Raw genomic sequence first — 20,253 nt, 5'->3', positions numbered from 1 at the left:
AGATATGAAGGACAATAACATTGAATCCAAAAACAGGTTGCTTTCATAAGAAATGCAATAATTACTTCCTGCGTGAATTGAGAGGTCATCAGGACAAAGGAACATTATCATAAAATGAGAACTGGCTATTTAGGAGTAGTAAGAGATCCCAGTTCAATTAAAAAATCCAAGATTCACAGAATCCTAAGAGCAAATTACTGCATCAAACACCAAACACATCTTCTCCTCACTCCTCCCGTCTGCACTTCACGTGGATCATTCCCTCAGAACACCCTTGACCACCAATACCACACACCTCTCCACAGCACCTTCCCATGTAACTGCAGAAGGTGCAACAGCTGTCCCTTCACCTCCTCCCTGTTCACCATCCAAGGGCCTAAACAGTCTTTCAAGCTGAAGCAGCATTTCACAGGTACCTCCTCCAATCTGTGTATTGTATTCGCTGCACCCAATATGGCCTAGTCTATATTGGAAAAATCAAAAGCAGTCTGGGTGACCACTTTGCAGAACATCTCCAGTCCGTGCACAAGCATAATGCTGATCTTTCTGTAGCCAGTCACTTTAACACAGTGTCCTGCTCACATCCCACCTGTCTGTCCTCAGCACGCTGCAGTGCTCCAGTGAATCGCAGTGCAAACTGGAGGAACAACATCTCATCCTCAGACTAACACTTTATAGCCTTCTGAATTTAATATTGAGCTCAACACCTTCAAATTGTCAACCAACTCCCATTCCTTCCCCTTCTTTTAGTTTTGTTTGCTACATTCTCTATCACTCTCTCTCCCCTCCTCCTCCACACCCCCCCCCCCCCCCCCCCAACCCCTCCACCCTCCCCCAATGGGACTGTCTGCTCTTTCCAGTCTGGTAGTTAGACACACCGTTGTTCTGCTATTCTCATATTCCGATCACTTAATCTGAACAATCAATATCCTTTCTCCCCAAGCAGTCCAACACCACCGCCCCCACCATAGCATAAATGCTGCCCCCCCCCCCCTCCACAATTCACTTCAGCTTGAATGAAGGGTCATCTAGACTTGAAACGTTAGCTTGGTCTCTCTCCATGGATGCTGCCTGATCTGCTGTGATCACCAGCATCTTGTGTTTTCATCCACAGAATCTTGTTAGCCAGGGAACCTGTTAGTTAAAGAATATGGTGCAAAGGCAAGTGGGATGGAGCTACAAAGCAGTTCAGCCCTGAGTTAATTGCATGGTGGAATCGGCTTGAGGGGCTGAATGGCCTTCTCCTGCTCCTGTGCAACATGAACACACATAGAAGGAACAGTATTCCAATAGTTCCCTATTTATTTTCACAGTGGCGTAATCTTTTTGTGTGGAAATTAACCAACTGAGGAAATGTATTCGAACATGTGACCAAGGAGCAAGGTCAAAAACACAAATTATTGATGCAAAAACAGTGCCTTAAAATCAAATTAATATTTTTGAAACAAAAACAATATTATTCATTTACACACTGACATTGGAAATTTCTGCTGAAAGTAACATAATATTCAAGCATATCAATTTAGAAACATTAACGACAGTAGTCCTCTCTATGTGCAGTATTTGCTTTTAATCACAAGGAAAGTACGTCCAGCGCAAACAATTTGCACGACCTTTACTGAATTTTCTTAATAGAAGTCAAATTAAAGTTTCATAATTAAGTATAAAACAAATGTTGAATCTGTAGCCATTGCAAGATTTCATTAAATCCTATGACGATTAAATTACTCAAGTCAGTGCTCTGTTATGCTGTTGTCTCCAAACATGATTGTATAGGACAATTTGAGAAAACGCATGTAACTCTGAATGCTCTGGTTTTCACTCTCTGATTGCTCAAGACTGAGCCTCAACTCCTGCAGGTGTGCTTCATGGCTCCTCTCCGCCTGAGGAAAAATATTCAACAGAATATATTCATTAAAAAGCTAAGAATGAGTGGCTTAATGTAAATTTCTCCACTTCCCATCAGTTTAAGAGATAGCATCTCAACAATTCCGCTCTTTTAAGCATTGAATTTTACAGTGCAGTAGAAGACCATTTGGCCAGTTAAGTCTTTGCTGACTCTTTGTAAGCGCTATCTAATTTAGTAGCGCATCCCAACTATTTCCGCTACAATCCTGCATAATAGCTCTCGTCAAGTACATGACCAGCTGTCTTTTGGAATCTCACACCTATTGTTTTCCTGATCTTAAATAAATCTGAGGGAAAATTCTTTTCATTTTCTCTAGTTTTGGAGAGGGCAGAAGTGATTTTACAAGAACGATTCCTGAAATGAGGAACTTTTTTTTAACTCACTCACATTGGATCTGGGAATCAGTAACCGGGTCAGTGTTTATTGCCCGTCCTTAGTTGTCCTTGAGAAGGTGGTGGTGAGCTGCCTTCTTGAAGTCCAGAGTCCTAGTGCTATAGGTACACCACCATGCTGTTAGGGAGAGAATTCCAGGATTTGGACTCAGCGACACTGAAAGAACATTGATGTGTTTCCAAGTCGGAATGATTAGTGACCTGAAGAGGAGTTTACTCATGAATCTGCTGCCCTTACCCTTCTCAATGGATGTGGTCATGGGTTTGGAAGGTGCTGTCTGAGTATCTTTGGTGAATTTCCGCAATGCATCTTAGAGATAGTACACACTGCTGCAACTGAACATCGGTGTTGGAGTGGCTGAATGGTTGTGGAAGTAATGTCAATTAAATGGGTAGCTCTGCCCTGGATGGTGTCAAGCTTCTTGAGTGATGTTAGAACTGGACTCATCCAGGATAATCGGGAGCATTTTGGGCCCTGTACCTAAGGGAGGATATGCTGGCCTTGGGGGAGTTTCTGTTGAGATTGACATATGAGGAGCAATTGAAGATTCTGGGTCGGTTTTTGAAGAAGTTTAGAAGGATAACGGGAGATCTCATTGAAACGTACAGAATATTGAGAGGACTGGTTGTGGAAATGATGTTTCCACTAATAGGAGAGATTGGACCCAAGGATACAGCCTCAGATTGAAGGAATGACCTTTAGAACATTTATGAGGAGAAATTTTTATCAACCAGAGAGAGGTGAATCATTGCCACAGAAGGCTGTGAAGGCCAAAGCATCAAGTGTCTTTAAGACAGAGAATAGTTGGTTCTTGATTACTTATGACATTAAATGTTATGAGCAGAAGGCAGGAGAATACGGTTGAGTAACATATCAGCCACAATCGAATGGCGGAGCAGACGCAATGGGCTAAATACCCTGATTCTGTCCTATATCTTATGGCCTTAGCAGGTTTGGACTGACTTGGACCTTGTGGATGGGACAGATGCTTTCGGGAGTCAGGAGAGAGGAGTTACTCACTGCAGTATTCCTAGTCTCTGGTCTGTCCTCGGAGCCAATGTATTAGTATGGTGAGTCCAATGTGGTTTCTGGTCAAAGGTAACCCCCAAGATTTTGATGTGGGGGATTCAGTGATGGTAATGTCAAAGAGCAGTGATTAGATTGTTTCTTATTGAAGATTGTAATTGCTTGTCACTTGCGTGGTGTGCATGTTGCTTATCATCTTTTAGCCGAAGCCTGATATTGTCCAGGTCATAGTCTGCTTCAGAGTTGCAAATGTTGCTTCAGTCAGACTGAAGAAGTTGGGACTGTTGTCCCTGGAGAGAAGCAGACCGAGAGGAAATTTGATGAGTGTGTTCAAAGTTATGAGTGGGGTGGACAGAGTAGATAGAGAGATGTTCCCACCCACGAAAGAAAAATGAACAAAAAGGCACAATTTTAAAGTGGTGTGCAAATGAAGCAAGTGTAATTGTTTTTTGTTCATTCACAGGGTGACGGCATCTAGGCCAGCATTTATTGCCCATCCCTAATTGCCCACCATTTTTCTGTGCATCTGCAGTCACATGTAGGCCAGAACAGGTAAGGATGGCAGTTTCTTTCCCTAAAGGACATTGGTGAACCCGATGGGTTTTTCTAACAATCGACAATGGACAATGGAATCATGGTTTATCATTAGACTCTTAATTCCAGATTTTGTTTGTTTTATTATTGAATTCAAATTACTCCATCTACTATGGCAGGTTTCGAACCTGGGTCCCCAGAAGATTACCTGGGTCTCTGGATTAACAGTCCACTGATAACATCACTAGGTTATCACCCTCCTATATATTTCCATATTTCTCACACAATTAGTAGTTAGGATTTGGAATGTACTGCCTGGAAATCAGGTAAAGGCAGGTCAATGGAGGCATTTAGAACATAGAACATAGAACATTACAGTGCAGTATAGGCCCTTCGGCTCTCGATGTTACGCCGACCTGTCATACCAATCTGAAGCCCATCTAATCTACGCTATTCCGTGTACATCCATATGCTTGTCCAATGACGACTTAAATGTACTTAAAGTTGGCGAATCTACTATCTTTGCAGGCAAAGCATTCCATACCCTTAATACTCTCTGAGGAAAGAAACTACCTCTGACATCTGTCCTATATCTATCACCCCTCAATTTAAAGCTATGCCCCCTCGTGCTCGCTGTCACCATACTTGGAAAAAGGCTCTCCCTGTCCACCCTATCTAACCCTCTGATTATCTTATATGTCTCTATTAAGTCACCTTTCAACCTTCTTCTCTCCAACGAAAACAACCTCCAGTCCCTCAGCAATTCCTCGTAAGACCTTAAGAGGGTATTGGATGATTATTTGCAGAGAAAAAGTGTGCAGTGGTATGGGGAAAAGGCAGGAGATTGGCACTAGGTAATAGAACCAGTACAGGCATGATGGGCTGAATAGCCTCCTTCTGCACCGTTACAATTCTGCGATTCTGAGATTTTTTTTGCCAACTCTTTTAAGTCCTCCTCTATATTTATTCCTCGTGGTCTAAATTGCTTTTTCTTTCTCAGGGCTGTGCTGTCTGGCAGTCTTGTAGCACAGTAGTAGTGTCCCTAAGTCTAGGCCAGATGCTCCATGTTTCAATCACATGTCAGGATTTGTCGGTCATGGAAGGTGTGTTCACAATGCAACTGAGGGGGTTGGCCTGTAAATCCATCCAGTTCGCCTAGTGGCGAGCAAGACAGCTACAGACAATGGCAAACCACTGCAGTACATTGCCCACTAGCACTGATCAAGCCAATGGAAGTGCACAATCTAACCCTTGGAAACATGAATAAGAGAAGCGATAGACTCCATAGTCTAACTGAATTATTTTCTGTTGATTTGGGTTTGTTGCTGCCTAACCCCAGTGCTTTATTTAACCCAATTTTATAGCACAAGACATAGAAATATTTCAGTTATGCCTGTTGCAATGCAACATTTGAAAGCGGTAATTACAGAAAACTTGAAAATCATTTGTAATATTTTGTTGATAGAAAATTCAATCATGAACATCAGGAAGATTAATTCAATGGTTTCAACGGTTTCAAAGTAATTGCAAACTCACTGGTTGCTGTATTGCAATTAATCTTTTTGGGTCCTTGGAAAATTGAATACAAAACATGGCAAAAATTCTTGGTGCAGTTAAAAAGAAATACAGTCTTCAGAAAATAATAATTCTTAAGCTTAAAGGAAATCTAAAATGATCATTTCAAATTACCTTGCAGATTGGTGTAAAGGTTAATTCACAGGTAATATTTGTTCAGTACCTGATTTATATTTGCTCCACAACCTTTGAATAAACTCTGTAACCTCTGTCACTCAACCTCTTTTTCTGTAAATATCAGATTTTACAGCAAGACTTGAGCAGGTTTCTCAGCCTCTGACTGAGCCTGGAATTACACCATGTTTTCACTTATTCATCGCTTGGTGTCACTGAATTCATAGAGATTCACGCCCCCTCCCCATGCCCACACAATTAGAGATTAATGTGTAAATTCTTAAGACTCATATAATGTATTCGGCAGAAAGGAAATGTGAAATGACCTTGATATCACATGCCTCTTCCTTTGAAAAAACAGGCTTTTTTTCCATGTTCTATCAGAGAACATCCAATTGATAACTAACTTCTGATGTCACATCACTGCTTTTGTCTCTCTCAAGAGGTGCATTAAGCCAGCTCTCTTAGATATGGGAGCAAGTATTGTTGCTTGCAGTGGAATGATCTAGGATTGCACTGAATTGTCAATGAGAATAATGCATTGTATTCTCTGTTACAAGACTGCTTTTTTTTTGTATCTGTGCCCCAAAACCATCAGGGGTGCAAAGCAGTCCATCTAAATTTGAGACCATGACTCAACAGGTTCCAACTCTCCAGCTTCTATTCACATTAGGAGACTTTATGCCAATGGGGGCTTGGTGAGTTGGATGAGACTTGGGGTCTATGGATCAGAGGCATTGACAACTCTGTTCTTCTTCAGCAGTTTCACTGCCAAGATCCAAGTTCTCAATGGGTCAAGCAGCAGTATATCAACACACTTACAAAAATTAAAATACAAACACAACTGCTGTGTTGTCTGATATCTACATTATTACCGGCTGTGTCCTCTCAATACATGATGTGGAAGTGTCAGTGTTGGACTGGGGTGAACAAAGTCAGAAGTCACATGCCCCCAGGTTATAGTCCAACAGGTTTATTTGAAATCACATAAGCTTTCAGGGTGCTGTTCCTTTGTTAGGTGAAGTCACATGTGAAACGCTCCAAAAGCTTATGATGTCAAATAAACCTGTTGGACTGTAACTTTGTGTCGTCACTTCTGACTTTACCTTCTCAATTCACTCATCAATGGAGAACACTGAGGTGTGATCTGGGTTTCATTTTGAGGTGGAGGAATTTGCCAGAACCTGTCACACCTGCAGTCACAATGACAAATGCTTTGGGCCTCCAAAGAAGATTCTGTGGCCATTTGTGCTTGTTTCTGCAGAGTCATGAAGAAATGATTATTTGTATTAGGAAGGGGACTGTGGTTGGTCTGTTTGGTCTGCTGCTTTTTACAAGACTTCACTGCCCCTCATCCCAGTCCAGATCTGAATAGCTTTCCTCCTCTACCACAACCTATAACTAATAGCTAAGCTCACAAAAGATTTATAAAAGTGCAAAAGCTGAAACTGGAAAACACTGCACATATTGGAGTAATATTTCTTTGGCTCCTGGGGTCAAAATGTGTGCACTGATATGCTGCAGAGATATGTTACTCAGGAGGGATTTATAGTGGAGCCCTGGAAACGTACAGCTCTTGATGAGGTCAATTTCTCAAGCTTTTGGGAAATTGCAGTATTCCCTTTACCTTTCTCCCAATTTCATACATCAATTTAGGAGAGGAAACCTATTTATAAAAGGTCAGCTACAGTGGACAGCATCAGTTAAGAACAGGGAACAGATACATCTGAAGCCTTCGTTTAATGTAAAGACCAATATCTTTTTATTTTTCTTGTATCTCGAAATGTGGACTGGAATGAGAAAAGAGCAGTTTTAAAAACCAAAGATGGCTGGAGAATTGTTACACGTTTGAAAGCAAGTAACTTGATATTCATTGTAAACATAAGTTACACAGTTACCTGTGAACTACTAACTGAAATTTGATTTGTAGATGAGCTTGAGACAAGGCGTTAAGCACAGATGGACAACAAGACGCCAATGGTCTATGGACTAGTGACCAATTATCAACGATACAGGCCTTCTGCCTGCCAACAGCCATGTCATTGGTTCTTGGATATCTGTGCAGCTTGGAGCTGTGAAGAAGCTAGAAAGAAGCTTTCAGGCCACAACTAGCTTCAGAGCTCCCTCTTTGTTCTCGGCAGTAAGCCACTTTAAATCTCAGGAAAACATGTTTACCTTTCCTTCAGCAATTGCGACAAGCTGCGATTTTTAATTAATATGTCAGAGACCATTTCCAAGTGAACCGGCCACCTTGTGTCACTTGTAAACCAGTGGAAACATCCAGAGAAGGATGACTGAGGACCAGCATTGTCACCATTATCTCATGAATCATCTCAACAGATCCTGCGAACAAAAAACACGGAACTGCTTTCCCAGACTTCCCTCCATGCATAATTGGAGTGTGTGTGTGTGTATCTCTGTGTATCTGTGTATGTGTGTGTGTGTGTGTGCACGTGTTTGTGTGCATATGAGAGAGAGAATAAGAGTGAATGGGGGTTTAGAAGCGGATTAGAATTTCTAATGACCCTGTGTCTCCAGCAAACAAGTGTCTGTACCTAGAGAAGGAAGATCAGGAAGCAGCATTCTGATTAGCAAAACGATTATCTCAGCAAACCTTGGGGACAGTGACCACTGAAACCACCTTTCCAGTTTTTCCCTCTGCCTATCTTCTTTTGTGCCTGTCTGTGGGTGCATGTAGAAAGGAGCATATAAATGGTGTAGCATCAACAAAGAGCTATGTTGATCATTCATAATTGTTTATCTGTAGTTCAAATCTGTTTATTTGTAATTCTTGTGGAATACAAACTTAGTCCATGCTTTCTCTCAACCTGAGTCTGAAGGGAAGGTAAACTGGGGAATACTGTGTAGTTTTAAAATATTTAGCTCTTATCATGACTCTGGGAATACCAGTACTTAATATCCAGCGCACTATTCCAGTGAGGTGGAGTAACTGACTGGGCAGATAGAAAATGAGGCAGAAGTGGGTACTGCGGATACTGGAGATTAGATTCAAGATTAGAGTGGTGCTGGAAAAGCATAGCAGGTCAGACAGCATCCGAGGAGCAGGAAAATTGACATTTTGGGCAAAAGTCCTTCAGGTAGCAATAGTATATGGAAGGAGCTGTACGGCAGCATGGTGGCTCAGTGGTTAGCATTGCTGCCTCACAGCACCAGGATCGGGTTCAATTCCAGCCTTGTGTGATTGTCTGTGTGGAGTTTTCACATTCTCCCAGTGTCTACGGTGGCTTTCATCTGGGGTGCTCTGGTTTCCTCCCACAGATGTGCAGGTTCGGTGAAATGGTCATGCTAAATTGCCCGTAGTGTTTAGGGGTGTGTAGGCTCGGGGCATTAGACAGAGGAAATGTAAAGTAATAGGGTAGGGGAATGGGTCTGAGTGGGTTACTCTTTGGATGATCGGTGTGGACTTGTTGGGTCAAATGGCCTGTTTCCACACTGTAGGGATTCTATGACTGAGTAAGTAATGAACTTTAACCACAAAGAACGCTATCTTAAAAGAAAGAGTGCTGGTGCCCCTACCTCCAAGTCAGATCAAGTCCCACCTCAAGATGCCAGCCATAGAAATATGTCATAACCCATCAAAGGCTATTGATAGACATAAATAGCTTGGATCCAGATTGACAACCAATTCACTCCACTGTTCAAACATGTTCCCGAATTTGGCTGTGCTAGTGTGAAGGTGTATCAGACAGAGGTCATATACCTCCCCTGAGTGGAAGAGAAATCAACATAGTGGAAGGTAATTCGGGAGAAATTAAATATTGCGTGAAGGAGACTGGAAGTTGAGATTTTTGGACTTGCACTCATCAAAACTAAGATATGAGAAATATATTTGAAAAATAAACACTATTTTATCCAGCATGAGAATAGGATATGATTGATTGGGCCATCATTGACTGGAGATGCAGCAAGAATGTCAATCTAATTCTCAGACCAGGCAGGTAAATTCTGATTGGTCAGGGTGTTGTCATGTGAATGCAGCAGAGCAGAGCAAAAGTGGAGAGACAGATAGACATTTTAACAGTGCAGAAGATTGGTTCAACGATACTTTGAAAGAAATATAAGTTCGAACTTTCTTCCATTGATGGATTGAACTGGGGGGAAGGGCAAATACTAAAGGGATATAGCCTTCTCTGCAACAGTTTAAAAACTCACTTCCCTTAACCAGGAGCTACAATTCATGCATTAGGAACAACAAAAAGCAGTGTTTTTGTGGGTTGTGTGACTTTCAAATTACCCTCAACAACAACTTAACAGGTACTCAAGCTCCAGTGAAGGTTCACCTCATTTGAACTTTAAAATTCCTTCAGTGGATACAACTGTAATTGTTTTCCTTTTGGCAAACTCTTACATTCATTCAATTCCATATTCTTTCATTCATGTTTCTTTTGTGAAATCCTGAAACAAACTGTAAAACCCACTCAGAGTCGAGAGTGTGTTGCTGGAAAAGCACAGCAGGTGTTTTTATCTAAGGAGCAGAAAAATTGAAGTTTCGGGCATTCCTGTTGAAGGGCTTGTTCTGAAACATCAATTCTCCTGCTCCTCGGATGCTGCCTGACCTGCTGTGCTTTTCCAGCAACACACTCTCGAGTCTGATCTCCAGCAACTGCAGTCTTCACTCTCTCCCTGTAAAACCTACTCAACATGGATTCCTTAAACCCCTCACCCCCCACAGATTTCTACTTCTGAGCTTTTCTCTCACTGGCTTTAATTCTGCTCTGACTATTCAGAAGACTGTATTGTTGCTCTTTCAAGTCTTGCTCTAAATAACCTGCTTCCCTCAGAAAGAATCCTGCACACTCACTGAACGTCTGGATTGTTCTCTCTCTCTCTAAAATGAAACTTGTTTTTGTCTTTGTCTTCTCGTGACACAGGAGACCTCGTTTCTCGGCAACAGTCCAACTTATGCTCCCTCTTTTATCCTTGTGTTCTAAAGAAATGATCAAAACACCGTGAGAGTTATTTCTAAAGGCTTCATTTAAATGCAAGTAAACAAATACTCAGACAACTTCATATCACCTCCAGAACCCAAAAATGAAACTAAAATCATATCCTTCCCTTCTTCACACAGACAATATAGAAACACATATCAACTTAAAGCTCGACATGGTTCTGTCCACATTAGAACCCAAGTTTTCAAATAATAACAAGACCACAAACTTCCATCACACAGCGTTTTCTCTGTTTTAATCAACAGACTGGATTTTATGGTCTACACCATCAGATGTATCTTCAGCTGTGGGTGGACAGGAACATAAAATGTCAGGCTGCTCCACTGACCTCCTGCCCATTGTTAACCGAGTCCCCATAATGTTTTGGGACTGGTGAAGGTATTCACCAGCCCGCACACCCTTCAACACACTCTAAGTCTGAAGATGCCAATTATTGTGGAATGAAAGGTCTCAGCCAGAAAACGCTGAGCAATGACTGACAGACAAGAGTGTGCAGTTTGTTATTTTTAAAAACACCTTCTTCGAGAAGATGGGAAAGGAATGGAGAGGGTGGGAGAAGACATCGTTTGTGCACTTCCCTGTGAGCACCGGGGGCAACCCTGACCTGAGATGTTATCCCTCTGCCCCACTGTTCCTCCCCAGCTGGCTTCCAAAAACATGTGTAACCTGGGCTCCAATTTTGTTTCTTCCAGAACTCACCCTCATCTGAAACACTGGATTTACTCTCCCTGGTGGACATGCACTCTTCACCCGTGGGACATCTTGCAGTTCCAGCGCTGTCCACTGTTCAATTTTGGCACTGCTGGGACCAGTGAGGATGCTGACCAATCAAAGGTTTTTGCAACTCTCAAGGTTATGACTTCATCCTGCGAATGGGTGTCAGTCTGACCCTCAGCTTGTTCAGACTGCCCACTACAATGTGTGATTGGTTCGAGACTGACATTTACTCACTGGTCCCTTGTAAATCTAGCCCAATATTTGTCCATAATGCTAATTCAATGTCTGTACATCAACATTTATTTCACAAGGCGTGCAGGACTGATGTTTTACTATTCTAAAGGATGTGGATTCAAATCCTACTCCGAAGACTTCAGCTCAAAGATCCCAGTTGATACTCAGTACAGTACTGAATGAGTACAGCACTGTTGGAGATGTCATCAAACTAAAGACTCATCAGCTCTTACAGGTGGAAGTTAAAAGATTCTGTGGTGTTATTTTAATAAAGAATAAGGAAATTATCTCCAATAATGATCCCTCAGCCAATATTACTGGAACATATTACTCAAATATCATCACACTGCAGATGAGAGTTTCACAAAGTGGGCAAGAAGTTTCCTATATTACAACAGTGATCATTTTCAAAAGTACTTCACAGGCTTTAAAGCACTTTGGAACATCCTGAGGTTATAAAAGGCATTGCATAAATAAAACCTTTCTTTATTTCCTTCTACTTCTGCATTCAATGATGGAGAATACTCATGACATATACGGTCAGATTAGATTACTCACAGTGTGGAAACAGGCCCTTCGGCCCAACAAGTCCACATTGACCCTCCAAGCAGCAACCCACCCCTACACCTAATACTACGGCAATTTAGCCTGGCTAATTCACCTAACCTGCACATTTTTGGACTGTGGGAGGAAGCCAGAGCAAACCCACGCAGACATGGGGAGAATGTGCAAACTCCACACAGACAGTTGCCTGGGGCGGGAATTGAACCCGGGTCTCTGGCGCTGCGAGGCATCAGTGCTAACTGCTGTGCCACTGTGCTGCCAACTTGAAGTTGTTAGCAAGCTTAGACAGTGAGTAATTGAACAAAGGACAGAAAATCAAAGAAGAAGAAAAACAAGGTGGGTCTGATTTCTAATTGTATGCAGATTTCAGCTGTACTGTACTCTCTCACTTGTGGTACAGATTTTGTGTAACCTGGTCCCCCTTCTCAATTCTGCACAATTCCACCTTCGGTCACTTTTACTTTCAACTTATTTTTCATAAAATTCATAGAATCCCTACAGTGTGGAAACAGGCCCCTTGTCCCAACAAGTCCACACCAACCCTCCAAACAGTAACTCATCCAGACTCATTCCCCTATGTTTACCCCTGACTAACACACCTAACCTACACATGCCTAAACACTATGGGCAATTTAGCATGGCCAATTTACCTGACCAGCACAGGTTTGGACTGTGGGAGGAAACCCACCCAGACAAGGGGAGAATGTGCAAACTCCACACAGACAGTTGCCTGAGGCTGGAATCGAATCCAGGTTCCTGGCGCTGTGAGGCAGCAGTGCTAACCACTGAGACACCATGCCGCCCCTCATTTGACTCTTCAGAAAAACCCATTCTGCCCCCCTCCCACAGACACTAGAAAACTCACATTATTCTTGTTCCATTGAAGCTGTTGCAGTTCTTTAGTCTTTCTGTTTAATTCCAATTCAAGGCTATGTAGTTTGCTCTGAAGGGCATGCTCTTGAGCTTCAGTCTGATCCTTCACCTCTCTGACCTGTGAATGCAAAACAAACGGGTCAAAACGATGTCAACCCACAATGGGATAAACACATCTATCAAGACATACAAGCCTTTGGAATAACAATCTTGCGAATAAAGAAATGACCACAGGGTACAAGTGTCACTATTATCCAAATATGAATTATTTGCCTGGTTAATTATCCACCTTCAATGAAATATCGCCTCATTGTACAGCTCATGAATGTCAATCACAACTCACCTGCCAGAAATATACCTCACCTGAATAAAATTAGGCCACAATTCTGTTAGTAACTTTAAATCGATGAACTCTCATCACAAATCCTTGGAGAAAACCAACGTTTTCTATTTATTTGATGAAAACTCTCAGTAGTTTAGTAAATGTCTTGTGAAAACATCTTCTCAGCTTTCACTGAAAATATTTCCACACCGTTAATTTCTTCATTAGACAATTTACAATATATGCTCTTTATTGCTTCAGAGTCCTTGGTACAATGGGGCACCTAAACTGCAAACAGTATTCTGTCAGTAACTTAATCACATGTAAATTGTTTTATTTTATTGTGAGTGTTGCTAGCTTTGCCAGCCAGTATTACTTGTTTGTCCCTATTTGCCCTTGACATGTGGTGGTGAGCTGCCTTCTTGAATCACTGCAGTCCATGTTCTGTAGTTGGAAATTCCAGGATTTTGACCTTTTGATACTGAAGGAACAGAGATATATTTTCAAGTCAGGATGGTGAGTTTCATTTTTATGAAGAGGTTAATCATTAACTTCCTTATTCTTGTGCTGTACCTACTTATAAATCCAAACCTCCATTGGTTTTTACTACATATGTATTTTCATAGAATTTAAGTGACCCCTCGGGACTTCAGCTCTTCGACTCCCAAGGATGGTGTTGTTTGCAAACGTGTATCAAATCCCACGACAGAGATCTCTACAAAATGTTTAGACCGACACCAATGAAATGCCTCAGCTTTCAGACAGTACACCATGGCTGTCTGTCCACTCAACTGGTCATGGGACACTATCGCTAAGGCCAACAATCGATATCTCTCCTGCCCACATTTACACTTACACTCTGGCTAACACCTTCACCAAAAGCAGAAATTGCTGGAGTAACTCAGCAGAACTTTTCTGATGAAGAGTCATTGGCTCAGTGGTCAGCACTGCTGCCTCACAGCACCAGGAATTTGGGTTTGATCCCAGCCTCGGACATCTGTCTGTGTGGAGTTTGCACATTCTCCCCGTGTCTGCGTGGGTTTACTCCAGGTGCTCCGGTTTCCTCCCACAATCCAAAGACGTGCAGGTCAGGTGAATTGGCCATGCTAAATTGCCCGTAGTGTTAGGGCCTGTGTAGGTTAAGTGCATTAGTTAGGGGAAATGTAAAGTAAATAGGGTAAGGCAATGGGACTGGGTGGGATACTCTTCGGAGGGTCGATTTGGTGTGGTTGGGCCGAATGGCCTGTTTCCACACTGTAGAGATTCTATGACTTGAAATGTTAATTGTGGTTTACCTCCACAGATGCTGCCAGACCTGCTGAGTTTCTCCAGCAATTTCTGCTTTTGTTTCGGATCTCCAGCAACTGCAGTTCTTTGTTTTGCCTTCAACAACAACGCTGTTGTGAGCTGAGCTGGTCAACGTGCCACTGAATGTAACACAAAACTGGAGATTGAGTCTTACAAGGAGTCAAGGGGAGAGATGATTAAAAACTTGATTTAGAAATAAAGGTTAAGTTTTAAAGATGCACACCGAAGGAGGAGGAGAGAGGGAGAGAGAGAGGTAGCTTGTAAGATTTAAAGAAGGGAATGGCAAAGACTAGAGCCTTGGGCATCTGAAGGCTCAGCCACCAATCATGCTGAGATGAAACGGGTGGTTCAATGGTTACCACTGCTACCTCACAGCGCCAGGGTTCTGGGGCTGATTTCAGCCTCAGGTGGACTGTCTGTGTGGAGTCTGCACATTCTCCCTGTTTCTGTGTGGGTTTCCTCTGGGTGCTCTGGTTTCCTCCCACAGTCCAAAGATTACGAGTTGGACCGAAGGGTCTGTTTCCATGCTGTACATCGCTATGACTCTATGTGCAGGTTAGGTGGATTGGCCATGCTAAATTGTGACGTAATGTTCAGGGATGTGCAGGCTAGGTGGATTAGCCGTGGCAAATGTGGGGTTGCAGGGATGGGGGGGGGGGGAACGAGGGGATTGGGATGGTTTGGATGGGATGCTCTTCGGATAGTCAGTGTAAACCCGAAGGGCTGAATAGCCTCTATCTGGAGGGATTCCATGATTCTGTGAAAATCCAGGTTACACCCAGAGGCCAGAATGGGAGAAGCACAGATTAATAGACAGAATTACAACAGAAAATGACTTGTAGTTCACCCATCTGAATCATAATGCCATTGTCTGAATGCAATAAGAAAATGATGGAAAAAGACAATTACTTTTTTTTCTAAAGAGTCCTGTATGACTAAAATGTGATTTTCTTGAAAATATTCAATTCCAGTCATCACTGTAAAACAGGAGGTAAAATCTACTCAGTATTTTACTGCGCTTTATTGCTAACCAAATAGGAGTCTTCCGTTTATTCCACTGTTGCCATCAAACAGAGCACCTTCACAATAGCTTTTGTATAGAATATGAAGGCGTATTGAATACACAATTTTGTTTTGTTATGAGGAGCTGACAGCCCTCAACTCTGTTCCTCAACACTGATAGGGCTCTCCAAGCACTTTCTTCACACAGACTTGAAGCCTCAATCCTAAACGTGTCCTTGAAAAGATTCAGCTTGTTCAAAGAATAAAGAAATAACGTGCATTAAAAGGGTACTTTCCACCAGCGCAGAAATCGCAGACTTCACATTCAGTGGAGTGCTTTTTGAAACGTAGTCGCTGTTGTAGCTGCCAATTTCTGCACACAAGCTCCCACAAACAACAATCTGATCAGATCATTTATTCTGCTGATTCCGAATGTGGGATATAGGTCACATCACCAGTCATAAACTGCCTGCTCTCTTTGCAATCGTGCCATCAGAATTTTTCCAAACATCTGATCAGCAGCTGACAATCATCCCATTCGAAGCGCAGTATTTCTCACAGTGCAAGCCTCCCTCATCATGTGAGTAAACCAGCAGTTTGAGTTTTGCACTTGAGTGGAATGGGATTTGAATCTGCAACCTGGCTCTTCTTAAAGAAGTTTTCATTATTTGTTCAGAGGATATGGACATCGCTTCAGGCTGGGGCCAGCTTTTATTGCCCTTCTCTAATTGCCTCAGCTGCTCCTTTTTTTGAGGTATTTTAGGTGTTGGAGGTGATTTCCTTGAATTCCAGGAGCAGCAATTATTGTTTTATGTGCTGTTACATTGTTTTGGAAGTTTGCGGGGGGAGAAAGATCAAAACAATGGCACTTTAAAAAGGAGGAAGACAGACTAAGGCAGTACATGGTCAGAGAAAGAAACCTATGACTCAGTCACTGGTGGTGAGCTGCCTTCTTGAACTGCTGTAGTCTGTGTAGGTAGAGTTGCAATGCTGCTTTTGTTTGGCTGGTGAGTGGCCTGGGAGGGAGTTGCAGATGGTGGTGTTCCAGGTATCTACTGTCTGGGTCCTTCTGGATGGCTGCGCTTGTGGCTTCAAAAGACAAGGGTGCAAGCAAAGATTAAATAACAACATACAGCACCAGACCTTGTCTACTGTAACTGGTATATATTTGTTCTGCATGGGAAAACCACAAACTGGTGGAATAATAATTTTGCAAGGCAGTAAGGAGTTCATACCTTTTCAGTCACATCATGTAGAGCAGTTTCCAACTGTCGACTCAATGCTGCAGATTCCCTTGTCTTTTCTTCCAGTTGAGATTTGCTAAGCAGAAGAGCTTCTTCTTGTTTTGCCATTGTCTCTGTTAGCTCTTGATTTTGAAAATTAACCTCCTTCAGTCTCCTTCAATTAACAATGATCAAAATTGTTAAGTAAAACCAAGCAGAAAAGACAGTCCCTTCTCCTAGAAAAGCCTTTTAAAGGCAGGTAGAGAAGACACAAACATGATTCCTTGGAAAGTTCATAATAAGCTAATACTCAGTTCTCTCGGGGAGACATGTGATATTTTAGGTTAGATTAGATTCCCTACAATGTGGAAACAGGCCCTTCGGCCCAACAAGTCCACACCGACCCTCCGAACACTAACCCACCCAGATCCATTTCCCTCTGACTAACGCACCTAACACTATGGCAATTTTGCATGGCCAATCCACCTGACCTGCACATCTTTGGACTGTGGGAGGAAACCAGAGGAAACCCACTCAGACACAGGGAGAATGTACAAACTCCACACAGACAGTTGCCCAACGTGGGAATTGAACCTGGGTCCCTGGTGCTGTGAGACATCAGTGCTAACCACTGAGCCACCGTGCCACCCCAGTGCATTGCAATTGAGCCAGGAAGGACTCGATGTGGGGAGGAGGTGGGAAAGTGTAGAAGCCAAAGATCATATTGAATGGTGGTCTACTGTAGATCACGTTCCTGAAAGATTTACTTAAAAATGTTATAAAGCAAAACAATGCGGATGCTGGAAACCTTAAAAAAAACCCACAGAATGCTGGAGAAACTCAGCAGGTTTGGCAGCACCTGTGAAAAAAGAAACAGAGTTAAGCTTTCAAACCCAATATGAAGAGTCAAACTAGATTCAAAATGATAACTCTGTTTTCTCTCAAACCGGCTGAGTTTCTCCAGCATTCTCTGTGATTGTTTCATTCTGAGTGGGTTAGCTGGTTGCCTTTTCTCATTTTGTACCAGGTACACGTTTAGACCAGAGTGAGCCAGAGAGACACAGAAAATAGGAGGAGACCATTTGGCCCTTCGAGCCTGCTCTGCCACTCAATATGATTGTAGCTGATCATAAAACTTAGTACCTATTCCCACTTTCTCCCTATGCCCGTTGACACTTTTAGCCCTAAGAACTATATCTATACCTTCTTGAAAGCCTTCAATATTTTGGCCTTGACCACAATCTGTGGCAGAGAATTCCAATGATCACAACTCTTGGGTTCAGTACACATTGTGTTGATGATAGTGCAGAGGAAGGGTCACTGAGCTCAAAACGTTAACCCTGCTTTCTTGCCAGAGACCTGCTAAGTTTCTCTAGCAATTTCTGTCTTTGTTACTCATTGTGTTGAGTTAACTGATCTCATGAACAGCAACTGTAAGGATCCCAAATTTTGTCATAATGTTCCAAGTGTTAATCTGGTCCTCAACAAACATTGGGCTATGGACAAAATTGATAACAATTAATTGCAAAACCTCACTCAAGTAGAATTGACCCAGCGCGATGGACTGCTGTTCTACCAAATGCAAGCTGATTGCAAAGTGTTGGCAAATTTAATTTATAAAAGATTTCTTGAAGCATCATTTCACCATGAAAACCTCAAAGTTTTAGAGGGATTTGACAGGACATTCCTCTCACTATAGGTAGGATAGGTGGATGAATGGATGAACTGTAAAATCAAGAACATCTGAAGGTTCAGTGCCCAAGTTGATCTCACCCTCCAGGGATACTATACAAATAATGCCTTTGGTAATTTGGGGTCTGGTTTGGATGGGTACAAGTGAGCAACTGGTTCCATCTGAATTGCTATTGGGATTGTTGGGGAGGAATCCTGGATTGCATTTGTGGAAACAACTATTCCTTAGTGCCCCCTCCAAACTTCATGTTACTAAGCTTGGAAGCAGGGGTCCAGGAAAGCAAGACTCCCTCATGCCAGACCCCTGCTAAGGAACTGTCCCATGGGCAAGGCCTTGAAATGGATTGGCCAATTTACATTTTGCCAATGGCAGGGCAAGCTCCCTCCATGTAACAGAGGCCACCCAGTTAAAGGAAGGTGACCTCCTGAGGACCTGATGACACATCCAAGCCCAAAGGAATCAATGTTTTCAGGAGATGAAAGTGAAGGGCAGGAACAGGAGGGAAAAAAAATTAAGGGCCTGAAAGGAAAGCAATGCATTTTGCATTATATCATCACCATCAGTTAAATCTAGATGAAGAAATACAAATGAATTAATGCATATTTTAGTTAAGCGTCAGAAAAAGGCAAAAAGATGCAATAAAGGTGTTTAAATTCCATCCCAACGGTCTTTATGTAATTTGACAATGTAATAATTAAGGTAACTGCTTCAGAATTATGGGTCAGTATTTGCCAATGAATATTCTGTGATATAATCAGTTTCTAAGTGATGGAACCTAATGGAGTGCCCAGCCTATCTTTATCCACTTCTTTTTAGCTGATTTAAATGGAAAATTAAAGAGGTGCTGACGACAGCTATTTTAATCAAACCTCCCAGTAGCAGGTGAACGAGAGACAGAGTGAACTGTGAAGAAAAGAATATTAGGAGCACTGCAAGGATTCATTTGCCTGGCAGTTTGAAATTAATAGCTGCACTTCAGGTGCTATTCAGAATCATCCATATATTGTCTCACGCCACTTGGCTGGAATTATCACAGTCATACCCAAGAGAGAGCTGCGTGCATGCCTAGATACTGAGATGAGGGGCGGTCTCTATCATTATATTTAAAATAGACGTGTTTAGATGGTAGGGGAGGGTGTCAGTCCTCACATTTTCACTGGAATTCAGTGTTTTCCATTCAGAGTCCAAGATCTAATGGTGTCCCCATGCACTTTGCAAGCCAGATTACACAGTGCAGTGGATTTACAGCACATGGGGAAATTCAGAGAGTGTGGATACATCTTCCCCACTGCTCAGCAGGGAAATTAATAAAATCAAATAACTTTACAGCACAGGTGTAAGCCAGTAAGCCTAGATCTCTTGTAACGATGCTGCTCCTTTAACAAGGTTTTGTTGTCCTTATTTTCCTTTTCAGAGGGGTCATAAACTCAGTGGTTCCAGGGTGTCAGGTTTGGATGGGTTTTAGGGCCAATTTGTTTATAACTAACAGATACTGCCTCAGGAAAAAGGCTTTCAATTTTTTAAAAAACTTGTACAATGAAAGGGGAGTGGTCAGTTCTCCCAGCTCAGCTTTTCTCTGGATTCATTTGATTTTAGCAGGCAGACAGTTTTAGAGGCTGCTGATCAAAGAAACAGCTACATGGAAGAAGGTATTCCATGCTGAATCTCTCTCTCCTGTAGGACTCTATGTTTAATTATATCCTTTTTTGCCAAGGGGTGTTTATGGGGATTGTTGCACGAATTTGAATCAACATCATTAAATTATGGTATTCTGTTGGGTGTTTGGCTAGTTTACG

General features: G+C 42.2%; 1 protein-coding gene across 2 annotated transcripts in view; it reads right to left on the bottom strand.

Annotated features, from left to right (window-relative positions):
- Positions 1-1,585: 1,585 nt before the first annotated feature.
- The window catches only part of LOC140479487 (outer dense fiber protein 2-like), an 85,239-nt gene continuing 66,571 nt past the window's right edge, over positions 1,586-20,253 (bottom strand). For both annotated transcript variants that reach the window (XM_072573319.1, XM_072573320.1), the window contains 3 exons: positions 16,777-16,939; positions 12,902-13,027; positions 1,586-1,883 (listed from right to left, as the gene is read on the bottom strand). In XM_072573319.1, coding sequence (XP_072429420.1) covers positions 1,734-1,883; positions 12,902-13,027; positions 16,777-16,939 — 439 coding nt within the window. In that variant the 3' untranslated portion in view covers positions 1,586-1,733. The remainder of the gene's footprint in view (positions 1,884-12,901; positions 13,028-16,776; positions 16,940-20,253) is intronic.

The sequence above is a fragment of the Chiloscyllium punctatum genome, chromosome 7 (assembly GCF_047496795.1).
Source record: "Chiloscyllium punctatum isolate Juve2018m chromosome 7, sChiPun1.3, whole genome shotgun sequence".
Taxonomy (NCBI): Eukaryota; Metazoa; Chordata; class Chondrichthyes; order Orectolobiformes; family Hemiscylliidae; genus Chiloscyllium; species Chiloscyllium punctatum.
This window is presented reverse-complemented; position numbering and strand designations above follow the sequence as displayed.